Here is a 25,682-nt window from a genome sequence, read left to right as displayed (position 1 = left end):
AATATGTATACAATATAGATTTTTTCTATTGAAAATTAGCAATTATATAAATTACTCGAGTGTATGAAATAGGGGTAAAATAAAGCGAATAATAATATTGTCAGCCGAAAAATGTGCGGAAACGTAATGACGCACCTAAGTTCGGCTGACCGGAAGGAGTGGAAGGTGTAGTGGCAGCCGATGAGGTCGTAGTCGTTCGAAGTCCTCGTCCTGCTAATAGATGGACCGATAATAATCCGCTGACTCCGCTCGCGAAATCGCCACCGGTCGTCTCCCCGAGTGAACTCAAAAGGGAGCTCGTTGAGCTCGGAGTGCCCACAGTCGGCGGCTTCTCTATCTTATACTTGAGGAACTCTGTGGAAAAAAAAAGGAAATCAATCCTTCAGCATTTTTTGCTTCTTCTCGAGGACGAAATAGGATACAGTCCAGTAAAATTAGACTTTGACTAGATAATAATTAGGAGCAAGCTGAATTTTTGTTGAGACCTTTATTTTGATGTTCTAATAAAATTCTGAAAAGTACCCTTAATTTCATCCAAGGTGTTTTTTATGCGAGGCAAAAGGGGGTAAATTTTAGTATTTTGCCACTATCTCGAAAACTGTCAATTTTTCGAGAAAAATAGTTATTATCAAAATTGTAGCTCATAAAATTCCCTACAAAAAAGGTCATTATACTTTCTTTCGTAAAATTAACCGTTTCGAAGATATAGAGCGAAAAAATGCGCCCAGTGGTGTGGAAAGGAGTACATATTTTTTACGAATTATAGATATTGCAACTTTACCGCTTAACTCAAAAACGATTAGTTGTACGAAAAAAAATATAATGACCTTTTTTGTAGAGAATTTTATGAGCTATAATTTTGATAATAACTATTTTTGTCGAAAAAATGATAGTTTTCGATATAATGGCAAAAAACAAAAATAATTTTTATGAAGTTTTGCCCTTTTCAAGTCTAACTTTTCCTAGACTATAATATGATCGAGATTAGTTTCACCTGCAGGATTAATATCTAGCAGTATTTGACCCTGAGTTCTGGTAGGCGTTGGGGTAGGTATGCTCCTCGTGGATTCAAGGTCCAACAGATTTCTAATTCTCCTGACTGACGTCGCGCGTTGGCTCACGGAGCTCGTTAACGACGGTTTCTGGCCCACGAGCGACGAGCGCGCGCTCGACGCCACCGAGGCTGGCCTTGGATTCGTTGTACCGCGATGACACGACGAGCTGATCGCCGTCGATGCTCTGAGATTCGCGAGATTGACCTGTTGGGCCGACGCCGATCTCGTCGACAGGCGATCGAGCGTGCTCGAAAGCGGCCTGTACGTCCCATAAGTGCCATAATCACCCTATGAACCAAGGAGATTACTTTGTTAACATTCGATTTAAGCAAATCAGCTTATCTTTAATATTTTGTCTTGAGAATACAGATTACATTAATTTATAATTTACTTATTTATTTATTTTTTATTTTCAAAGGTTTATTATATTTACCATATATGCAATACTGCAAGTTTATGTAATAATATATTGTAGATATGTGATGAAATATAAATAAGTTTATGACATATACACAATTTTTTCAAAAGTCGATATCAATACAATTTTTAAATAAAAGCCAACCCCAATAAAAAATTTGTTTTTTTGTGAAAAACTGAAAAAAGATGTAAAAATAACACAATGTGTATTTACGTATTTTCCATTTTCCGCAATAAATATTCTGTTGCATTAGAGACAAGATTTATCTGTTATTTGCAGAAAAAAATGACGATTTTTTATTTTAATATCGGTAGGGGTGAATCTAAAATTAACATATTTTTAATTAATTTTGACTATTAATGCAATTACATTAACAAAACTATGTTAATTTAACACAAAATTTATTTTAAGTTACTTGAAGTTTGTTATTTATTTTGCGTTAAAATATTAACATACTATTCGTGTTTTTATTTAACATATCCACATTATGTTAAATTAACACAAACATTTTTGTGCACCGTTTGGGATATCTGTTAAATCTGTTAACATACATTTTTCAACTGAAAGAATATAGATTTTTAATGATCGAAATCATAATTAATACATTTCTTGATACATAAAACACATTGAGATACATTATAATATAAATTTAAGAAATTAATTGAACATATTTTATATGTTATTATGAACATAAATATTTTGTATTGTAAATTCTAAAAGAAAATTCTCTCTGTGTATTATTAAGTTATATTAAGATTCGAATTATTTTATCTTAATAACAAAAGAGAGAATTTTCTCTTAGAATTTACAATAAAAAATCTTAATGTTCACAGTAAGATATAAAATTGTTCAATTAATTTCACTATATGTACATATTAATATTTTTGATTGTGGTAAATCTTAATCAACGAAACTCATAAAATTCTTCCAATATTGTCCCACAATTACCCTGATTTTCAGGGTAAAAATTCCAAGATAAAATTCTGCAGAACGATATATAAAATCAAACATGATCCATCATCGTAAAACTATATCAGACAAAATTAACATGATAAAATGACCGACTGATTACAGAAATCTGATATACCTGATTGACGGCTGCGTGAATATTCTCGGCGCTGTATGTGTAACGAGGTGGTCTACTTGTGGTCGCCCTGATCTGCTCGTACAGGGCGCTGGTGCTCGGGGTGCGACTTAGCCAGGCGCGATACTCATCCGATGTGAATACACTCGGCGAGGATGGTATCCTTCCTGTTGCGATTTATCGAGGCGGTCAGTCCACTCGGTAAGTAAGCTGTATGCTATCTCTATTATTTAAGCTTACCTCTGTCACGCCTGATGGAAGGCAATTCCGGCGCTGACAGAGCGCCGTCGCTATCCTCTTGATCGATCAGTCCGGATGCGACCGTGCTGAGGCCCGATCTGAGACCGGGTTGCTGAGGCAACGTCCGACCACTTCGTGGTAACGAGTTTGACCTTAAACCTGTGTGACAAATCACGTGATTTATGACGCTCGCCCGTAGAGAACCGCGTCTTGCCAGAGGCAAAGTGAATCCAGGGTCCAGTGAAATTAGACTCGAAAAGGGCAAAACTTTATCAAAATTAAGAGCAAGCTGGATTTTTGTGGAGACACTCTATTTCGATGTTTTAATGAAATCCTGAAAAGAGTACCTTAATTTTATTTAGGGCGTTTTTTTATAGAAGGGTAAATTTTAGTTTTTTGCCATTATATCGAAAACTATCAATTTTTCGAGAAATATAGTTATTATCAAAATTGTAGCTCATAAAATTCTCTACAAAAAAGATCTTTATATTTTTTTTCGTACAACTAATCGTTTTTGAATAAAACGTCTGTAGTTCATAAAAAATACGTATTCCTTTCCACCACATATATCTTCAAAACGGTTAATTCCACGAAAAAAAGTATAATGACTTTTTTGTAGGGAATTTTATGAGCTATAATTTTGATGATATTTTTCTCGAAAAATTGATAGTTTTTGAGATAGTGGTAAGAAACTAAAATTTACCCTCTTTTACCTTCCATAAAAAAACGCCCTGGATGTAATTAAAGGTACTTTTCAGAATTTCATTAGAACATGAATATAAAGGTCTCGACAAAAATTCAGCTTGTTCCTAATTTTTATGAAGTCAAAGTCTAATTTTACTATAGACTATTTGGATTTGAGACTATCGAAAGGCTTAAACTCATTTGCAACTCTATATCAAGGTGGATTTAATATAGTTCTCTATGTTAAAAAATACTCTAAATATTGCATATTATAATTAATAATTAATATATTCTCGGAATTTTGATAAGATTCTCTAAATAATATGAATTAATCGTTACATCAGATTACTAATGAAATTAAAATAAAAATACAATATTTGCTGAAATCGTAGAGAATTTGTTAAAATGAAAATAAACATTTAAATGCTACGATCTTTGAAAGAAGGCGAGACGTGATTTAAATCCGAATTATATCGACTCACCTGAGGAACTCTGACCGATTTGTGACCTCGAAAGAGTAGCTAAATGCGATACGACGCTACTTTGAGGCGGATTGTTCATGTTGTGCCTATAATAGTAATACGCTGATTTCGGCGAGCTGGAGCACGTAGCCTCGGTGTCGGAGGCATAATCCAACGAAGGTCGGTGTCGCCTCGTCAAGGTGCCAAATTGTCCTTGTCTCTGCGCGGCAGACGTTATGTCAGTCTGTCCATACCTCGTGTTGTAACGCAACGCTGATGTACCTAAAAATGACAGAAAATTGTGTTAGAATATTAGACGAGATTTTTTCTTCATTTTTATCTCACTTTTCTCTCTTCAATTTTTCAGTTTTAATTTTTCCTGTTCCTAATTTTCCAAATAATTTGTCTAGTATATTTTTTCTTCATTTTGATCTCACTTTTCCCTCTTTCAAATTTGACTCTCGGAGAATATAAACTCAAAGTATATATTATCCATTGCATATTTTTCCAAATCATTTGTCTAATAGTATATTGTGTATCAAGTGCGGAAAGTTGACAATTGTTCACTCGCCTTCGGCTCATGCGTTCATCCCCCGCACTCGTGATCAATTGTCAACTTTCCGCACTTGATACACATACTATTTTGTATTGCAAGTGCAGGCAAAGTGGCTGTTTCGGCACGTTTTCTGTGCGCGAGGCGGCCGATCGCATGCCGCCATCTTGCCGCGGCACGGTGGGGAAATAGCCGGTTTCAATACATTTCCTACGGCTTGAGCCGTATACAATGACTTTTAACGCGGCTCAGCCGTAAATAATGGCTTTGAAACCGGCTTATTCACTCACCGCGTCGCCGCTAGATGGCGGCGGGGGAAATCGGCCGCTTTCGGCACAGAAAACATGCACCGAAAGTGCCACATTGCCTGCACGTGTAATACAAAATATATTGAATTCGAAAATATTTGAATTAAATTACAAGAGTACTCTTCGGAATTGAATTCCGGAGACTAAATAGAGGCTAGGACAGGAGACAGATATAAATATATTCACTGACGGAATTCGCCGGTGGAAAGTAAGGCAGGCCGCGGTAAGTAAACTCATTACGAACCTGATTTCAAACTGGATCTAAGAAGGGTATGTCGCGCCGGCGTCGTGATACTCGTGTAATCGACTCGGGGTAGATGCTGGTCGGAACCGCTCCTCGGCATGATCCTTCCGCTTCCGGTGTGCTGGCTGTAGCCGTAATGGCTCGACTGCGCGGTTTGACCCGACAGTCTGCCGCCGACTGATTGCATTCCGCCGCCCGTCGACATACGTCGGCCATTCGATGAGGGCATCATGGGCCCCGTGTAGAAGGGGTGTACCTACACTCGCACGATCACACAAGGACATTTTAGTTATCGTCCACGAACGCCTCGTATCAAATCAATTTCCTCAATAAGCTCGCGCCAATCGTGAATAATCAATCAGGGTGTCTAGCGATCAGGGAAATCTGGAAACCGCGGGCATTAGTAGGAAAAAAAGTCGGGAAATTTTACTATTTATCTGGATTTTTTTACATTATTCTATACATTTGTCTCAATAATTTTTTATTTAATAAATATAAACTTTTCTTTGACTCCCAGCACTCTAACGCATTACAGTAGAAAAATTTGTGTTTTCTTGTGTTAAATATTTAACACATTTATGTGTTAATTTAACATATAACTGTTCTGTTTTTGAACTTAAGTGTTAAATTATTAAAACAACTGAAAAAATATATAAAACTAATACAGTGTGTATCTATTTTTAATTTTACACAATAAATATGTTTTGCTTTATTAGTGACAAGATTTATCTGTTAAAATTTACAGAAAAAAATGTTGATTTAATAAATGTTGATTAAATAAATATAAATTTTTTCTTAACTCCCAGCACGCTAATTTTCTGTGTTGTTACACAATAGAAAAATTTGTCTTTTCTTGTTAAAATTTTTGTGTTAAATATTTAATACATTCATGTATTAATTTAACATATTACTGTTCTGTTAATTGAACTTAAGTGTTAAATTATTAAAATAACTGAAAATAATGTAAAAATAATACAGTGTGCATCTATTTTATAATCTAAGTGGGAATGATAAAATTTAAAATTAACATATTTTTGGTTAATTTTTACATTAAAAGTATGTTAATTTTACACAAAATTTATTTTAAATTATTTGAAGTTTTACATTTATTTTGTGTTAAAATATAACACAATATTTGTGTCTCCATTCAACATATCCATATTACGTTAAATTAATATCAATATTATGTTGAATAAAAAAATATAAATATTATCTTAAATAAAAAAATTTTATTTGGAAAAAATAATACTTAAAGTCAGGGAAAAAATTAATTTTTGGTCTTGGAAAATCTGAAAATCAGGGAATTTTTTTCAATCGATTCTGCTGGACACCCTGTAAATATTCCCCCTTTTTTCCGCTAACAAATATTTTACGTCAATATTTTATTACAGTTTCTTACATACATATGTATACGTTATAACTTGGAAAATTGGAATTTTGGCGTAAAAAATCGTAGCAATTACAACGATAACGTTTTGGTCGAAATACGACATCGATTGCTTCTTGTTAATATCATTTATTTAATATATTTAATATATTTAAATATTGAAGTTTTTTTACGAACACAGTTTATAAAAAATATATACATAATTCTGCGCATAATTATATACAGATATATATATTTTCTTTAAAATATGCCATATAAATTAATGAAAGTTTCATCGTGTAATCTCTTTGATAAATTATTAAAATTTTTCACAGCTTTATACATATATAGAATAATGCTACGCACAGAATATACTGGCAATCGATAATCGTTTGACTGTGATAAACATTAATCATGGTAGCAGTTAACGTTCTCCAAAACACAGACAGGAAATGCAATCGAAAGAACAAATAGCAAGCTTATATAGCAAGGAGATATAAAGTTGGGGTTCACATCATACAAAGAGTGGCAGCAGGTGTACGCGATTTCTACGTTTTAAATATATACATATATAAATATTCATTAATTTGCGTTACGTTTTCTTCTAAGAAAAACTCGTTAAACGAAGGCACCAGTGCATCGTGGAGAATGAAATTAAAAATTTCAGTCGTTTACCATTAAACTTCTCGCGATCTCTCGTTCCGTTTACTAACTCTTAATTATATCCTATTGCAGAATAATTTATCCTCCCGCGGACTTTCCTTTTCATTAATCTCTATCGAACTTTATCCTTCGCAAGCTTCTACTGGAAATCCAATTTTTATGATTACAAGAGAAGCAATTTAATTAATGAATCATTTATAAATTGATGTTATATAACTTATTCCGTAATTCGATTTAAAAAATAATAGATATGTACGTGCAAATCTTTGGAAATCTTTTTCATTGTATCAACAGTCTTTTATATTTTACTCCGATCTCTTCGTATTTCAAGATTAAAAAGATTCTCACACTGAAAAAAAATTATTGAATTCAAATAAGTATTTATTTCAATACTGCCAAATAAATTATTTATTTGAAACTAGTAATGTATTGATTTAATATGGAAAATATTTATTTGATATAAGAAAAGCTTTTTTAAAATAAACAAAATATTATTATTTATTTCAAATAAATCATTCATTTCGGAGTATTCAAATAAATATTATTTATTAACTTGGTCTTTTTTTTTTTCAGTGCATCAACAAATTAAAATTTGCCATTTATTTTTGAAATTGATAGTGACCAACGGGAATTTAAAATGTTATGCATGCACTCGCGCAATCGTTTGTTGTCAAATATTCGAGAGAAAGGGGTTGGGGGGTTGGGGGAGAGTATATTTATACTCGCGTCCAATTAAAACATTACAGAAAATTGCAATCATACACAAGTCTAGGTATCAAGATAGAGTTTGTGTTGTCTTTACCTTTGTAAAATCCTGGTTAATTTCAATGTAGCATTCATTCATAGAACCGATTAGTCATATGAAACACGTGGTCGGTACGCGAACGGATCGATTCTCCGCGTCGTCCGGAAAAAATTCAGACATTTATGTCTTTTCCGACATTTATTTTCGCCACAACTTTGCTTTCGGTAGTGATTTTCAATATAAAAAAATATATACGTTAGGGTGTGTCAAAAATTTCTTTTCTTCAATTTTTGCCCGCATTTCAACTAAAAAGTTAGTGGGGAGATAATAATAACTTCTATAACAAAGTAAACTGAGGACGTAGTAGAAAAATTAATAAAAAATTAAAAAGGGCGGTTTTTGCATATTTTCAATTTTTCTATATTTTTCAAAATAAATATAATACAATTAAAAAATATTTTTTAAAAATATAAATTAAAAAGTTTTATTTAATAACTATAATTAATTATAATTATAATTATAAGGACGCAGTAGAAAAATTAATAAAAAATTATTTAAAAAATTAAAAGAACGATTTTTGGATATTTTCAATTTTTATCTATTTTTTAACATAAATAATAATACAATTTTATTATTGTATTGTATTATTATTTATGTTAAAAAATAGATAAAAATTGAAAATATCCAAAAACCGTTCTTTTAATTTTTTAAATAATTTTTTATTAATTTTTCTACTGCGTCCTTTGTTATAGAAGTCATTATTATCTTTCCACTGGCAAACTTTTTAGTTGGAATGCGGGCAAAAGTAAAACAAAAAATTGTTTGACACATTCTAATATATATTTAATATATCTTATTTATCGTTGTATCGTAAACAACTAAACACTTTGAGAAGTGACTTGCGATTTTGCAATGTATTTAAATTTTGGGATGCAATATCAAAGTCTCGTTTTGCTGATTCTTTTCCATTCGAATAATCCGAAAGACTCGGAGATCGCGACAACAAGTGTCCCGAGACATTGCCACGAGTTCACCACTTTCTTTCAGTCGTAAAGTAGCATTCATTGGAGACAGTGAAGGACAAACAAGTATCGAATTGGTGCAGACAAGTGTGAAATGGTGCTCGATCCACATCGTCTAGAACATCTATGCATATAACTACATCGGATCGAGATCATAGACACGACAAAATTCATTATAAGACAAATTAATTATAAGACAAATAATATCACATAATGATATTAATTCGCGAATCTCTTACGTCATAAATACTAAATAATATTGGAAAATTATTATTATCTCAAAATACATATAATATTAATATTTAATGAGGAAAGAAATGTATATTAATTTCCAATACTTTATTTAGGCAACCAGCAATTTTCAATTGTGTCATATATTAAATAATTCGAATTACTAAAATTGTGAAAGAGTTTGAGTTGCAAAAATTTGTTTTATTATAATTTAAAGAAAAAATTGTTTCTTCAATCTTTTGCTTTTTTAACTCGTCTCGAAGAGTGACATCTCTTCGGAGATACATTTTCCGTCGTTCTGATGGATCTCGATCCGCATAAAGATTTCTGTATCGGCGCATGTGACATCGCGCAAGACTTACTTTCTCGGCTAAGCTCTCCAACGTTTTCGGATAACCGCGCTCGTACGGTTGAAAGTGTTGCGTCGACGAAGGTTTCGGCTGGTGCGTGATAACCGGCGGCGGTGGCGGCTGATAGGACCAGTGACCCTCCGGCCGTGAATTATAGTAGAGATCACCGTTGCTCGAGCCGAGGTCCTGGCTTGATCCCAAACCCGTGAGACCGAGTCGAGATCGCGACGGCAACATTTCGCGTCCGTCGCCTCGTCTTCGGCTACTGCCATCTCTGCATGTCAGAATTTCGAGTTTCATTAAACTTATTAAATTCGTGAAAAAAAAAAAACGACCAATACTGGACTACAAACATTTTTCTTTATATATTTAATTCATGACGTTTCGACCTGTGGTTTAGGTCTTTATCAAATGATTAATTCTTTTAAGGTGTCAATATAATTAAAGTGGTGTTAATTTTTGTAGTCCAGTATTGATCGTTTTTTTTTTACGAATTTAATAAGTTTAATTTACAGAATAAAAAATTATAAGGACGGTTTTTGGATATTTTCAAGTTTTATCTATTTTTTAACATAAACATTATACACAATTTTATGATTTAAATGATTTTTTTTCATCTTTTAGTTTGGACAAAGAGCAAAAGAATGTTTTCTAAAAATATAAATATAATAGAATTTTTGTTTTACAAATTAAAAGTTTTCTTTAATAATTATAATTATTAAATAAAACTTTTAATTTGTAAAACAAAAATTCTATTATATTTATATTTTTAGAAAACATTCTTTTGCTCTTTGTCCAAACTAAAAGATGAGAAATAATCATTTAAATCATAAAATTGTATTATTGTTTATGTTAAAAAATAGATAAAAATTGAAAATATCCAAAAACCGTCCTTTTAATTTTTTATTCTTACTGGCGAGTAATCAATTAACAAAGACATCAAAATATTTCGAATTTCATACACGAAAGATTCGAAAGTACTAACTTTTCTCTTATTTACCCGGGAAATCATAGTAATTGTGGGACAATGTATTAGTATTGGAAAAAGAATTTTGTATGTTTTTTATGATTAATATTTACCACAATAAAAAATATTAAATATAATATTATAATATATATTTTATATTATTATTATATACAGGGTGTATCTAAATAAATGCAAACATTCTTTGTTGAAAATTAAGGGAGGTTTCTTGTATAAACATGTACTCTTATATCCCTCTCTGAGAAGTTTTAAATATTAAGAAATATTCTTTTATTCATGGAAAATATTCAAAATTTAATTTCTTATCTATCTTTTTAGAAAATTCCTCAGGGAGGAGTTTAAAGGTATATAAGTTTATATAAGAAACCCCTCTTAATTTTCGACAAAGAATCACCTTCTAAAATTTTTCATGCTTATTTAGATACATCCTGTATATATTATATTATATTAATCAGAGAAACACACACTCTTATAAAATTCTCAATATCATATTGTCGCGCGATTACCACGATTTTTAAGATAAATTCTAAAAGAAAATTCTCTCTATGTAGAATTCATAAAACATATATAAAATAATTTAATTATTTCTTTTCTTATGGTAAAGACAATAAATAATCAACGTCGAAACTATCGGAGTATATAATGAACAGATTTTGTTCTCTTTCTCCCCTCTTACAGAATATCAATTAATTACATACTAATTATTAACAATCAACTTACATTTTTAACAAACTTTTAAATAAGAAGGAAATAAAAATAAAAAATTTATTTAAATAAAAGAACTTTATCTTTATATATAAAAGATTTATCTTCACTGAAAAAGTTGACAAAATTAATAAATATTTATTTAATACTTCCAAATAAATCATTAAATATTTTTCATAATAAATCAATATTATTAGTTTCAAATAAATGATTTATTTGGCAGTATTGAAATCAATACTTATTCGAAATCAATAAATTTTTTTCAGTGTTGAAATGATCAATTTGCGTGTATGAGAGAGATATCGCGTATTATTTTTGAATTATTACGGGAATTCGAAATATAAATACATAGTTGAAAAATGTCTGCTAAAAACAGATATCACATGTCCCAAACGGTCCACAGAAATTTTTGTGTTAATTTAACATATGTATATGTTAAATGGAGACACAAATATTGTGTTAATATTTTAACACTAAATAAATGCAAAACTTCAAATAACTTAAAATAAATTTTGTGTAAAATTAACATACTTTTAATCTATAAAAATTAATTTAAATTTTATCATCTCCGCTTATATTATAAAATAGAAAATCAATATTTTTTCCTGAAAATTTTAACAGACAAATCTTGTCACCAATAAAGCAGAACATATTTATCGCGTAAAATTAAAAATAGACGCGTATTGTGTTATCTTTACATTTTTTGTCAGTTATTTTAATAATTTAACATTTAATATAATTTGTAACAGCTCTTTAAAAATTAATATCCACATAGAAGGCAATAAGAGCTAATTAAGTTCTGTCATTAATATTTATTTGTGGAAAAAAATTTTTTAACACAAAATATTAGACAGAGAAATTTTTTTCCACAAATAAATATTAATAACAGAACTTAATTAGTTCTTGTTGCCTTCTATATGTATATTTAACATTTAAGTTCAATTAACAAAACAGTAATATGTTAAACCAACAAATGTATGAAATATTGAACACAAAAATCTTAACGGGGACCGTTTTGAACAAGAAAACAAATTCTGTATGTACGAATATTGCGAACGCAATACCTGACATGGTTACTCGTCACGTGGTCATTCTCGTCCTCGTTCAATTCCCTCTTGATGACTACCACGGGTGGCGCCTTGTGCTCGGACTGGCGAACATGCGAAACCGGTTGATGTGGACCGTGTCTCGTGGCCAGGACGAGTCGCCTGGGTATCGACATGATGATGACGACGTCGTCCAGACTCATGTGCGTCACGTCGACCAGGTTCACCGCCAGAATCTCATCGCCCACCTGCAAGTGCGAGTGCATGATGGCGAGTAACTGACGGACGTGCAGACAAGGAACGATATTCTAGTCGCGAGAGACGAGAACGAAGACAAAATAAACGTCCCCACTCCCTGATATGTACACACGATCGATTCGCCCGGATTCGCGAAATGTCAAGGGTGCAAAAGTATAAATTTAATTTCGGCGGGTTTTCGCGCCCCATCGATGTCGCGGCTCCCGAAATAGGTTCCAAGTCCTAATAGACCGGTTTGTTTCGAGCGGTAGCAATTAAAGTTCCCGCCTGCGGCAAAAAGGAAGGCAACAGGACGATTCACTGCCTCGTTCTCTTCGGTCGCGTCGGTTTCTCACTGTCGGAGGGTTGAAGAAAATTCGAAGGTGAGATTCTCACCTTCAAGCAGCCGCTATTGTAGACGGCGGTCTCCAGAGCTATCCTGGAAATAAAAACTCCGTCGTTCCTGTCGACGCCATTGCCCTCGCGTATGTAGAGACCGAGAGTCTGTCCTGGTCGTTTGATTATCTCGACAAAGTGGATAGGGTGCTTGGGATCCTGAAATGAAGATTGCGACCGAACATATTTTTAATTCGCGCCGACCAAAATGTATCGCGCGCCTATTCGAAATTACGCTGCGCGAAATTGTTCCATTGTCGTGAAAATAATTCCCTCCGGATGTGCGATACAAGCAGATATTGTTATACCTGTTTGCTCAGTTTCGGGAGTTAAATTCACGGCAAATATTTATTTCAACATTATTTTGTTTGAGTCACACTATCAGGTCTTTTGTTGGTATAATTATTATTAAAGGTGAAACAAAAATCGAAACCAAAGATTTGTTTCAATCTGTGTTTCGTTTTTTTTTTTTTCATAGTTTGATATTTGAATTATGCATTTGTAGTCTATATATTTTTTTTATATTGAATTTCGCTTATATATCTTTGAAACTATATTATTCAATAAAAAAAATATAAATACATCTTTTGTCGGTATAATTATTATTAAAGGCGAAACAAAAATTTGACAAATCGAAATCAAAGATTTGTTTCAATCTGTGTTTCGTTTTTTTTTTTCATAGTTTGATATTTGAACTATGCATTCCTGCATTTGTAGTCTATACATTTTTTTTATATTGAATTTCGCTTATATATCTTTGAAACTATATTATTCAGTAAAAAAAAAATATATAAATACATGTGTATCCGCATGTTTTTTTTATATCAACAATCGATGATAAAATCTAAATTGTTCTGCAATTGTCTAAAACATTAAAGAGCTACGTGACGGTAACGAAAAAAACGCTGCGTGTGGTGCTAATTTATGACAAGATATTACGCGGATGAATCACAATCTGTCGGAAACAGACGTCGATAACGTACCTGCATGGCGATAAATTTTTTCGCCGCCTCGGAAGCCTGTCTACCCATTTGCCGAGGCTCAATGACACGCACGACCATCTCGCCTCTCCGCTCGACAGCTTCGAGGGCCGCCGCTGTCGAAGCATCATGATCGTTTTCGACAGTCTCGATCTGCTTGAAGATCTCTGTACTGATCCCGCTCACCTGCAACGGCAGGTCCTTCCGTTTTACGAAATGCATAGAAAAGCTTTATTATCATAGTGAATAAATGAGTGAAGTTGTTTCGACGACAAAAATCACAATTTTTTTTATTTAATGTCATTTTTACTATGCAGCAAGATTTTCAAATATTTTTTGACTAAAGAAAAAAATTTTCTGTCAATCTACCAATAAAAATATGAAGTATGCTCCAATAATTTTAATATGTATATACATATTTTTTGTGGTAAAAATTAACCGCAGAACTCTTATGAAATTCTTTTAGTATCATAGTGTCTCATGATTATCATGATTTTCAGAATAAATTCTAGGAGACAATTCTCTCCATGTAGATATATTATTAACAAATCTAATAATAAATAATATAAAAAATATATAGTAGATATATAAACAATAAAAGAAAGATTCCAATAAAACCTGAGTAGTTTATAATATCAGGGTGTCTAGCGGTCAGGGAAATCTGGAAAATCGGGCATTGTCAGAGAATTTTATAAATCTGGAATTGTCAGGGAAAAAAGTCAGGAAATTTTACTATTTATCTGGATTTTTTTACATTATTCTACATTTGTCTCAATAATTTGAAATTTACTATTTATCTGGATTTCTTCATATTATTCTATATTTGTCTCAATAATTTGAAATTTTTTATTAAATAAATATAAACTTTTCCTTGACTTCCAACACGCTAATTTTCTGTGTTGTTAAAAAAAATCCACAGCGTGTTTGTTAATTTATACTTTCATTATTGTGTTATTTTATTTCAATGTATTTTTGATAAAGACAAAACTAAAAAAATTCAAGATACTATTTAAATAGTTTATTTATAGTGACATGTTTGTTTCGATTGTGGTACATAATGCAGATTGTATAATTGATTAAAATTTTGTTTTTTTAACTTTCGAACCTTTTCATTGTTGACAAAAATATTTCAAGGATTTTATGATTCAACATTTAATTGATTTATCATATAGATATATACAAATTATATATTTGGAGAAACTAATACTAAAAAGTCAGGGAAAAAAATTAATTTCCGGTCTTGGAAAATCTCAAAAAGTCAGGGAATTTTTTTCATTGAGTCTGCTTGGACACCCTGCAAAAGTAACAATTTTTTTATTTAATGTATCATTTTTACTTGCAGCAAAATTTTCAAATATTTTTTGAACAAAAAAATATTCTATCAATCTATCAATAAAAATATAAAGTATATTAATATTTTTTATTATGGTAAATAAATTATCCCATGATTACCACTGATTTTCAGGGTAAATTCTAAGATAAAATTCTCTCCATGTAGATATATTATTATATAACAAATCTAATATAAGAAAATATACAATAAATATATAAACAATAAAAGAAAGATTCCAATAAAACCTTGATTAATTTAAAATATTCAAAAAATATTTTATATATCTTTGCTTTGTTATAATAGGGATCATGATCATGGGAATAATTCATAACGATTAAAGCATGCTAATATGTTTCTGAGTCGTCGAGATAGCTTGACGAGCAACACAATAGAGTGTCGGAATCTATGGTTGTGCTGTTTGCCAACTGAAGTTTGCCGACGCAGCGAGCACTAAATTCGTCCATTGTATCGGCAGCGAGTTAATCAAGTGTCACCTACCTTCCTGAAATCTCCTTGAATGACCATGGGGGGTGGTTCCTTGGGGCGCAACTGGTTGGCAGGTGCCTGCCTCCCAGGACTTGCGCTTATGTCTGTCACTTCCCCCCGGCCCTCCTAGAAAACAATGATTCATTATTTTCGCCATTGTTAATCTTCAAATCGGGCTAATTATTGCAACTAATATCCCAGCAAACACAATATATAAATGTTATAAACTCAAGCATGTTACATGTAACGTATATGTTAGTTGTAATTTCCCACACACTCATAGATGTAACATTTTTAATATTACATATATTACATTGTAGTTATATTGTCATTGTATCACAAGATAGCACTGACTTATCAATACATCAATGTGCTATTTGGTATATAATTACAATATAACTACAATGTAATATATGTTATATTAAAATGTTACATCCATGAGTGGGAAATGACAACTAACATGGATGTTACATGTAACGTACACGTTATATTACCTGTTATATTCCGTTTTATTATAGCAATGTAACAATTATATATCAGTGTTTGCTGGGATGACAATAAGAACAAAATCTGGTGTCATTGAAATGGAGCGCTACTGTTAGCGATAAGGCTTGAGATTAAACGTCCAGAGATGACGTCTCTTGATCAAAAACAGATTAGTCGAGATCTAAATCAATAGTCAGCAATCAAACTACATACGCCAGCTCAACTACACATATATAGCGTACTCTATTGGCAATTACGTAATTCGAGTTTCGCACATCTTACATTATCTAAGATTACGGTGCATTAGGAAATCATATGACTGTGCTGATATATTAATAATAATACACAGAGAGAATTTTCTCTTCACATTTATCTTGAAAATTAAATAAAAAATATTCTATTAATATAAGATATCAAATATGTTCCATTCATTTTATTATATATTAATATTTTGTATTGTGCTAAATATTAATCAGAGAACTCTTATAAAATTCTTCCAGCTAAGGGAAAATTCTCTCCGTGTAGATATATTATTATATAATAAATATAATAATAAATAAAATTATGTAATAAATATAATTGATTATTATATACAATAATAATGTAAAAATGGTGATATGAATTACTCAAGTAACTAAAATAAGAGAAAATGAAAAAGATCATAGGAGCGAAATACTTGTCACAAACACGTGACTTAAAACAATTACGATATAAACATACAATTTTGAAGCAAAAATTCTTAATCAATTTGATCAATTTAATTAAAATGTATATAGTAAATTATATAACATTTTTGATAAAAACTACAAACAAAAATGTTGAAAATTTTTATTAGTTTTGTTAAAAGCAAATTTCTCTTTATTATAGATATTCTATATTTAATAAATATCTTATAAAAATACAAGCAATAAAAATCATGCATTTTTAAGTGTAAGAAATTGTTACTTCAGTGGCTTTAATTATTAAAGAAAACTTCATATTAATTTTATTTAATATGATTATATGATTACGCGCGCTATAATGAAATTGCGGAATATTTAATTCGAGAAATTTGAACAAATATATTTTTTTTCATTAAATGCGATGTCTAAATCTAAAACCCATCAAGAGCCTCTCGAAAGCACGAGAGGCCGTTAACGAAGCACGCGGCGTCTCGCGGAAACTCATCAATCTGTCACTTTGGCATAACACAAGCGCCGTAAATCCCCGCACGCTTATTGACCGTGATTTCAGCCGGATTCGCACATCTCTCATCTCGAGATTATCGAGGAAAAACGCACCTTTCACGCGCGCTCTAAAGCATATAAATTCATATACCCAGCTAGCAGAAATTCAACAAACGTTACACAGAGAGAATTTTCTCTTAGAATTTACCCTGAAAATCATGGTAATCGTAAGACAATAAGGTATTGAAAGAATCTTATAAGAGTTTCTCTGATTAATATTTACCACAATGAAAACATTAATATGTACATAGTAAAATTTACTATAGTAAATTTTATTATTAATATTTTTGATACTGGAAGATTCGTGTTTGGTATTTTATGGTATTGGAAGAATCTTATAAGAGTTCTGATGAATATTTGCCATAATAAAAATATTAATATGTACATAGTAAAATTTATTATCAAAATTTTTGGTATTAGGAAGATTCGTGTTTGGTATTTTATGGTATTGGAAGTATCTTATAAGAGTTCTGATGAATATTTGCCATAATAAAAACTATTAATATGTACATAGTAAAATTTATTATCAAAATTTTTGGTATTGGAAGATTCGTGTTTGGTATTTTATGGTATTGGAAGTATCTTATAAGAGTTCTGATGAATATTTGCCACAATAAAACTATTAATATGTACATAGTAAAGTTTACTATTAATATTTTTGGTATTGGAAGATTCGTGTTTGGTATTTTATGGTATTGGAAGAATCTTATAAGAGTTCTGATGAATATTTGCCACAATAAAAACTATTAATATGTATTGTACATAGTAAATTTTACTATTAATATTTTTGGTATTGGAAGATTCGTGTTTGGTATTTTATGGTATTGGAAGAATCTTATAAGAGTTCTGATGAATATTTGCCACAATAAAAACTATTAATATGTACATAGTAAAATTTATTATTAAAATTTTTGGTATTAGAAGTTTGTGTTTGGTATTTTATGGTATTGGAAGAATCTTATAAGAGTTCTGATGAATATTTGCCACAATAAAAACTATTAATATGTACATAGTAAAATTTATTATCAAAATTTTTGGTATTGGAAGATTCGTGTTTGGTATTTTATGGTATTGGAAGAATCTTATAAGAGTTCTGATGAATATTTGCCACAATAAAAACTATTAATATGTACATAGTAAAATTTATTATCAAAATTTTTGGTATTGGAAGATTCGTGTTTGGTATTTTATGGTATTGGAAGAATCTTATAAGAGTTCTGATGAATATTTGCCACAATAAAAACTATTAATATGTACATAGTAAATTTTACTATTATTATTTTTAGTATTGGAAGTTCGTGTTTGTGGTATTTTATGGTATTGGAAGTATCTTGTAAGAGTTCTGATGAATATTTGCCACAATAAAAACTATTAATATGTACATAGTAAATTTTACTATTAATATTTTTGGTATTGGAAGAGTCTTATAAGAGTTTCTGCTTAATATTTACCACAAAAAAGTACATAGTATATATGTACATAGTAAAGTTGACTACATATTAATATTTTTCGTGATAAATATTAATCAGAGAAACTCTGATTCCAATACCACATTGTCGCACAATTACCATGATTTTCCGGGTAAACTGAAGAAGGAGAAAATTCTCTCGTGTACACACAAACGCCGTCGTAAATCTTTGCGCGCGCGCATTGATCATAATGCAGGCTGCTAATCGGCATCTCTCACACACCAAACTCCTATATAACCTTTACCAAAGAAGAAGAAGAGCCTCCTCGAGACTCGGAGGCTCGTTCACCAACGCGATTATTCTTCACAGGCACCAAACTTACATACACCCTCCCAAGACCAATATATACACATATATACAGAATATTGGAGTACACAAAAGAGAGAGAGAGGCGAACACCGTTGCTTGTTACACGCACCCCGCGGAGGCATGTGACCGGGACGAGCCACGCGGCGGTACCGCACATCCGGTCGCAGAGCGACAGCAGGGACATCCACGCTGCCGTGGCCGATTTGCAGCCCCTTTCGGCCGGCTGCGGTTCCTGGAGTTCCTCGCCGCCCTTTCTGCCCGCTGCGGCCCACCACCCCCGGATCCCGTCCGTCTTCTCTTTCCGTCTTTCCGGCTCGCCCGTCTGCCGGGCGAACCCGTCCGCCAGCGCGAGTGTCGTGCTATCCCGTCGCGGCGGTCCCATGCGTGCAGCGGTCTCGATTAGGAACGTTAAGGTAGACACCGGGTCTTCACCTCCCGACTAGTCTTCCGTCTTCTCGGTAGCGTTTCCGCAAGCCGCCGATCTCCTTCCGGTCTCACGTGACCGGCGAACCGTGTGAAAGGGCGCGCGTAGGACGTGTAGCATAGCTAAGTGCCCGATGAGGGTTTGATGAGAGTGCGACAAAGAAAAAGAATGATGAGGAAGAATGAGGAAGAATGCGAGAATGAGAAAGAGTGAGAGATAGAGACAGACAGAGAAAGAGAGAGATTACGCGCGGATTACCTTTCGGAAGAAGAAGCACCCCGAGCCACCCCTGTCGCACATTCTCGCCTACCCCATGGTGGCTAATATGGCGGGAAGCGGCGCGTTCAGGAACGGAGTACGAGTCTCGGTGAGAAGGGTAAAAGGCGCGCGTGCGCCATCGCCGGGAGGTTACCGTGTCGCCGCGGTGAGTAGTATGAGTGAGTATCGACCCGGTTGTGACGTCACTTCAACCCCCGGTACCTCCCTCAACGTACGGCCACCCCTTCTTCTACCGCGACATACCACTAACGTGGCGTCTCTTCTTCGATTCCTCTCCGGGTGCCTACTCGATTTCTCTCCCTGTCGCGCTCATCACCCCCGGTTTTCCACCTTCTTCCTACTCATCCCTCTTTCGGCCTCTTATATCCTCCCGATGGCGCTCCCCGATTCTCTCTACACTCGCATTTAGGTGTTTCCAAGTGTTTCGCCAATCTCGTTCGCGCCTTTTTGCTCGGACCGAGCTTCCGTCAGCCATTCTTTTCCCTAAACATTTTTTCTCGCCTCCTTCATGTTATTCATCTTCGCATTTCTCTCAGCTATTCGCGACAATTTTCCTTTAAACGAAGCTTGTCATGCTCCTCCGATTCTTCCTCCTCATTTTTTTTCGCCTCTCTCGATCTCCTCCAGGTCGCGGCTACCCTCAATTGGATTTTTCCCCGTTTCCTTTGCTTCTTATTGGAGTCGCTGGGACTCCACTTACGAGTGTCGCGCGGTTTCTCCTTGTTCGCGCTTTTTTCGACGGCAGGAGCGGATTTTTGCAACTCGTAAGAGTGGATTTCTTTCTTTCGGATTCGCACTTCGCGTTTTCATTCTCCATGGATCAAAGTGTCGTCCCGATCGCTCGTTTCTTCCTCCTATTTCCCTTATTTCTCAGTATCTCTCTCCCTCACCCGATTTTCTCATCCCATTTTATTACCGTTGCGTTCTTATTCTCGTGTCTCCGCTCGAGGAATCAATTTGCAGATCGCGTATATTTTTAAACAGTTTTCGGGCCGTTTATTAGTTTAATGATATATAACACTGTTCGACAAAAAAAAATTAATCCATAACGAGACTAGTCGGTTCTTATAGTTTTTGGATGCTGAATTCCAATATTCCTCCGTCACGTCACAATTTTGAGAAATTTTGAATTAAAGTTGCAAAAGAGGGCTCTATTTTCATGAATTTTGTCACATGGTTTATTGGAAGTTGTGACTTACAATTAAGTCACTGAGGATTTATTAAATAACTTTTAAGAATTTTCTAGGTCATTCAGTACGAATTCAATGTCAACATTGTCAAATTTAAAAAATGCTTTTTTTTTATATAAATCCACCATTTTGAATTTGACAATTTTGACACTGGATTCGTATTCAGTGACTTAAAAAAATTTCCGCAATACATTCCATTTAATCATGAATATTTTATTAACCATAACCAGAGTGTTTGCTGTTATCTAAATAAAATTGTATACATGATTATCTAGATGAAACTTTGGCGTCATTTTATCTTTATGTAGATAATAAAAATATGTATTATCTATATCTGCATCTTGGATGAAAAAAATTATTATTTTTACTAAATTATCTAGAATAATTTTGGTTTAGAATCATTGCACATAAAAATACTTAAATAGTAGAACTTAAGCAGTAAGCGATAAAAATTTATAAATAAAAACATGAATACATATATTTTTATATCCCTTTTATAATTTACATTTTTTTTATAATTGTGTTTGTGCTTAAGTATAGTCTTAAAAATTATTATCTAGAAAATTATCCAGATGAATCGCCATATAATTTTATCTTTTATCTAGATATATTTAAAACGAAATCATCTAAACACAACACTGACCATAATCGACATGAAAAATTCCTTTTGAGGGTTGAAAATCCTACACAGTAAAAATTTTGTGCATCTATTTTTAATTTTACACAATAAATATTCTGTTTTACTAGTGACAAGATTTATCTGTTAAAATTTACAGAAAAAACGTTGATTTTCTATCTTACAATATAAGTGGGGATGATAAAATCTAAATTAATTTTTACATTAAAAGTTAAAAGTATATTAATTTTACACAAAATTAATTTTAAATTATTCAAAGTTTTCCATTTATTTTGCGTTAAAATAACACAATATTTGTGTCTCCATTTAACATATCCACATTATATTAAATTAACAGAAAAATTTCTGTGGACCGTTTGGGACATCTGTCAAAAGTAGAAATTTTTCAACCGTGTAACAACTACTTTACTTTGATTGCAATAAAACTTCTCCGGCACGTTTTGCCTCATGTAGAGGCTCCAGTGTATGGGTCAATAATTTTAGCTGCTATTTTATTAAAATTAGGAAGATATGGTTTAGTTCGATTTATAGAAATATTTATAAGAAGAAGTCTTAAATTTAATTATATTATTTTTAGAATTTGTATTATTGGATCATTAATAAAATTAGGATTTATTAGGGCATATATTATAATAATTTCTCATGGTTTATGTTCTTCTGGATTATTTTTTATAGTAAATTTATATCATGAACGAACTCATAGTCGATTGATATTTTTTAATAAGGGTATAATAAATTTATTTCCTTCGTTAAGAATATGGTGATTTATTTCATGTGCAGCAAATTTTTCTTTTCCATTTTCATTAAATTTTTATAATTAGAATTATCATTAGATGGAATATTTTCGCAAGTTGAATAAAAAATTCCTCAAAATTGTAATATCGAATAATTCGAAAATCAGATTCGTATTCAGCATCCGAGGAACCGTATAAGAAACGATTGGTCCGGTGAATTTTTCTTCGTCACTCCCGATGTATGCATCTCTCGATATACATAGTATTTGCTCGAGGTTCTTCACCCTTCCGTCATATCTGTTCTCGAGTTGGCCACTACTTCCCCATCGCGCCAACTTCTTGCTCCACATATGACGACGGTACGCAACTCCATTACAGACAGCAGCTGCGACTCCAAGCTAGCGACTCGGCCCCGGAGCGATAAATAAGCCTGGGGCGGAGGACAAACGTGAGAAACGCCGGTAATGCACTTTCCGAAGTAGTCTATATCATCGCGCTCTCGTTGACATAATGCGGGTCGTTTTTCAGCTGGAGGGGCATCCCTTTGTGGAAAACGCGAAGCGATGTTGAATGAGCGAAGACGCCGAGTGCTCCGATCGCGATCGTTAAATTCGCGTTCGGTGCCATTTCCATTGAACGGCAATCTTGGGTTATTTGTCTCGTAAGAATCGAAATAAATGTAATAATGATAAATCTGGCGAAGCGGAAATCAGCGGAACGCATACAAAAACGTCAGACGCAGAAGGTATCTCGCGAAAAAAGGAGTCTTCCTTTTAAATTGAGGAATTTTATTTAATATTAATCGCGTTCTATTTGATTTCATTCGAAAGAATGGAAAACCAACGTAATAACGATATCACTTACAGCGAAATAATTCTACATCGTCGAGAACATCAAAGGTTATAAAATGAAAATTGATACGGCTAAAATTTCACTCATAATCTCTCGATAAAGCAGCGATAAAATCCGCGAGCGAAAATGTAGCGAAAGGTAATAATCTTTTATGCAATTTAAACTGATTTTTGCTTTGCCAAAAATATTCGTGATTCAATATTTCCTGGAAAATCTTTTAATACTCATTACGATAATCTAATTCGCAGCGATCTTGGAGCATTCCTATAGAAAATTATGATCACCCGGTGATTCTGCTCTTTCCTTTTATGCATATTTTAATTCTATTTTCCTCCTCTTTTCCAATAACTTATGTATTTATCATATTATCATAAGATAGGAGAATGAATGTACAAACAACTCCAAATTCTTCTCAAAAACGAAGAATATAAGTATTGACTTATATATATTAAATTAATAAATATTTATTTCAATATTGCTTAATAAATGATTTATTTGAAACAAATAAATATTTATTTGTTTTGAGGATTTTCTTATATCAAATAAATATTTTTTACATCAAATCAATATTATTAGTTGCAAATAAATTTATTTGGGCAGTATTGAAATAAATATTTATTCGAATTTAATAATTTTTTTTTAGTGTTGTAACGCGGAAATGACGAAAGATATTATAATGGCGGTATATTAAAATGCCATATTCTATACACGCACACATTCTTTTTGCTTTCAATTTAATCTGCCACGCTTTTTTCACCCTCAGTTCCTTCTCTCCCTCTCTCCTGTCTTTTTTCTTTCTCTTTTTTTCTATCCATCTCTTTCTTTCTTGATACACTACATTATAAAATAGATGGAAATACCTTTAATGATGTATCGGATCGTTAATGTGAGGAAAAATTGATTTTCCGATTTCCTCATATTCGCAGCTTACGCAAGTGTCTCACGGGAATTTATCGAAATATCTCGCTCTATATTATCAAGATCCAGAATTTAATTTTATTCTAAAAAATAATTGATCCATTACACTAAAAAAAATTTGTTGAATTCGAATAAGTATTTACTTCAATACTGCCTAAAATGAATCATTTATTTGAAACTAATAATAAATATTGATTTGATGTAAAAAATATTTATTTGATATAAGAAAATCCTTTCACAACAAATAAATATTTATTAATTTAATAATTTTTTCAGTATGTCTAATCATTTTAATCGAGATTTTATATGGATGAAGAGAGCATAAAATTAAATCACATTTTTTTTCTATTTTATAATTATAGAATTATAAAAATATTTTATAATTAATTATGAATTACATAAAATAAATTTATATATTTTTATTTCATCTTTATCTAGCTAATTTTTAAATCATCTAAGCACAACACTGATTAGAATTCATGTTTTCGTACACAAGGCAAAACCGATGAATAATCTTTTATCTAGATATATTATATTTAAAACAAAATTATTTTCATCTTATCTAAGATGAATTTTTATCTCATCTTTATTCAACTAAATTTAAAATTATCTAAGAACACAACACTGATTACAATTCATGTTTTCGTAGACAAGGCAAAACCAATGAATAATCTTTTATCTAGATATATTTAAAACAAAATTATCTTCATCTTATCTAAGATGAATTTTTATCTCATCTTTATCTAACTAATTTTAAAATCATCTAAGCACACAACACTGATTACAATTCATGTTTTCGTACACAAGGCAAAACCGATGAATAATCTTTTATCTAGATATATTTAAAACAAAATCATCTTTATCTTATCTAAGATGAATTTTTATCTCATCTTTATCCATCTAATATGATATCCATCTGATATATTTTTATCTCATCTTTATCCAACCAATTTTAAAATCATCTAAGCACAACACTGATTACAATTTATATGTTTTTGGATACAAGGCAAAACCGATGAATAATCTTTTATCTAGATATATTTAAAACAAAATCATCTTTATCTTATCTAAGATGAATTTTTATCTCATCTTTATCCAACTAAATTTAAAATTATCTAAGAACACAACACTGATTACAATTCATGTTTTCGTAGACAAGGCAAAACCGATGAATAATCTTTTATCTAGATATATTTAAAACAAAATCATCTTCATCTTATCTAAGATAAATTTTTATCTCATCTTTATCCATCTAATATGATATCCATCTGATATATTTTTATCTCATCTTTCTCCATCTAATTTTAAAATCATCTAAGCACAACACTGATTACAATTCATGTTTCCGGATGCAAGGCAAGACCGATGAATAATTGGCAAGAGGTCATCATTCATCGGCCTTCCCTCATTACGATTACGCATTGCCTCTTAATATCCCGGCAGATATAATTGTAAACACCGGTGTAAACGCGCCCATCGAGCATTCCCGCAAATTTACGTCACCCCTATATATACGGGGGACGCGAAGTCGGTGATAATCCGTTCCACGGGATTAGGGGCCGGAGG

The 25,682-nt window shown here is 32.2% G+C and overlaps 1 protein-coding gene across 1 annotated transcript in view; it reads right to left on the bottom strand.

Annotated features, from left to right (window-relative positions):
* Positions 1 to 25,682, bottom strand: part of RhoGAP100F (Rho GTPase activating protein at 100F) — a 108,602-nt gene that overhangs the window by 21,291 nt on the left and 61,629 nt on the right. Inside the window, 11 exon segments of the mRNA XM_029311340.2 lie at positions 136 to 354; positions 995 to 1,343; positions 2,561 to 2,724; positions 2,798 to 2,956; positions 3,964 to 4,224; positions 5,048 to 5,303; positions 9,437 to 9,698; positions 12,179 to 12,408; positions 12,794 to 12,952; positions 13,777 to 13,959; positions 15,605 to 15,718. Of these exon segments, the coding sequence (XP_029167173.1) occupies positions 136 to 354; positions 995 to 1,343; positions 2,561 to 2,724; positions 2,798 to 2,956; positions 3,964 to 4,224; positions 5,048 to 5,303; positions 9,437 to 9,698; positions 12,179 to 12,408; positions 12,794 to 12,952; positions 13,777 to 13,959; positions 15,605 to 15,718 (2,356 nt within the window).

The sequence above is a fragment of the Nylanderia fulva genome, unplaced genomic scaffold (assembly GCF_048542155.1).
Source record: "Nylanderia fulva isolate GAGA-0341 unplaced genomic scaffold, ASM4854215v1 Scaffold4, whole genome shotgun sequence".
Taxonomy (NCBI): domain Eukaryota; kingdom Metazoa; phylum Arthropoda; class Insecta; order Hymenoptera; family Formicidae; genus Nylanderia; species Nylanderia fulva.
The sequence above is the reverse complement of the archived record's forward strand: the minus strand, read 5'-3'. Positions and strand labels throughout refer to the sequence as shown.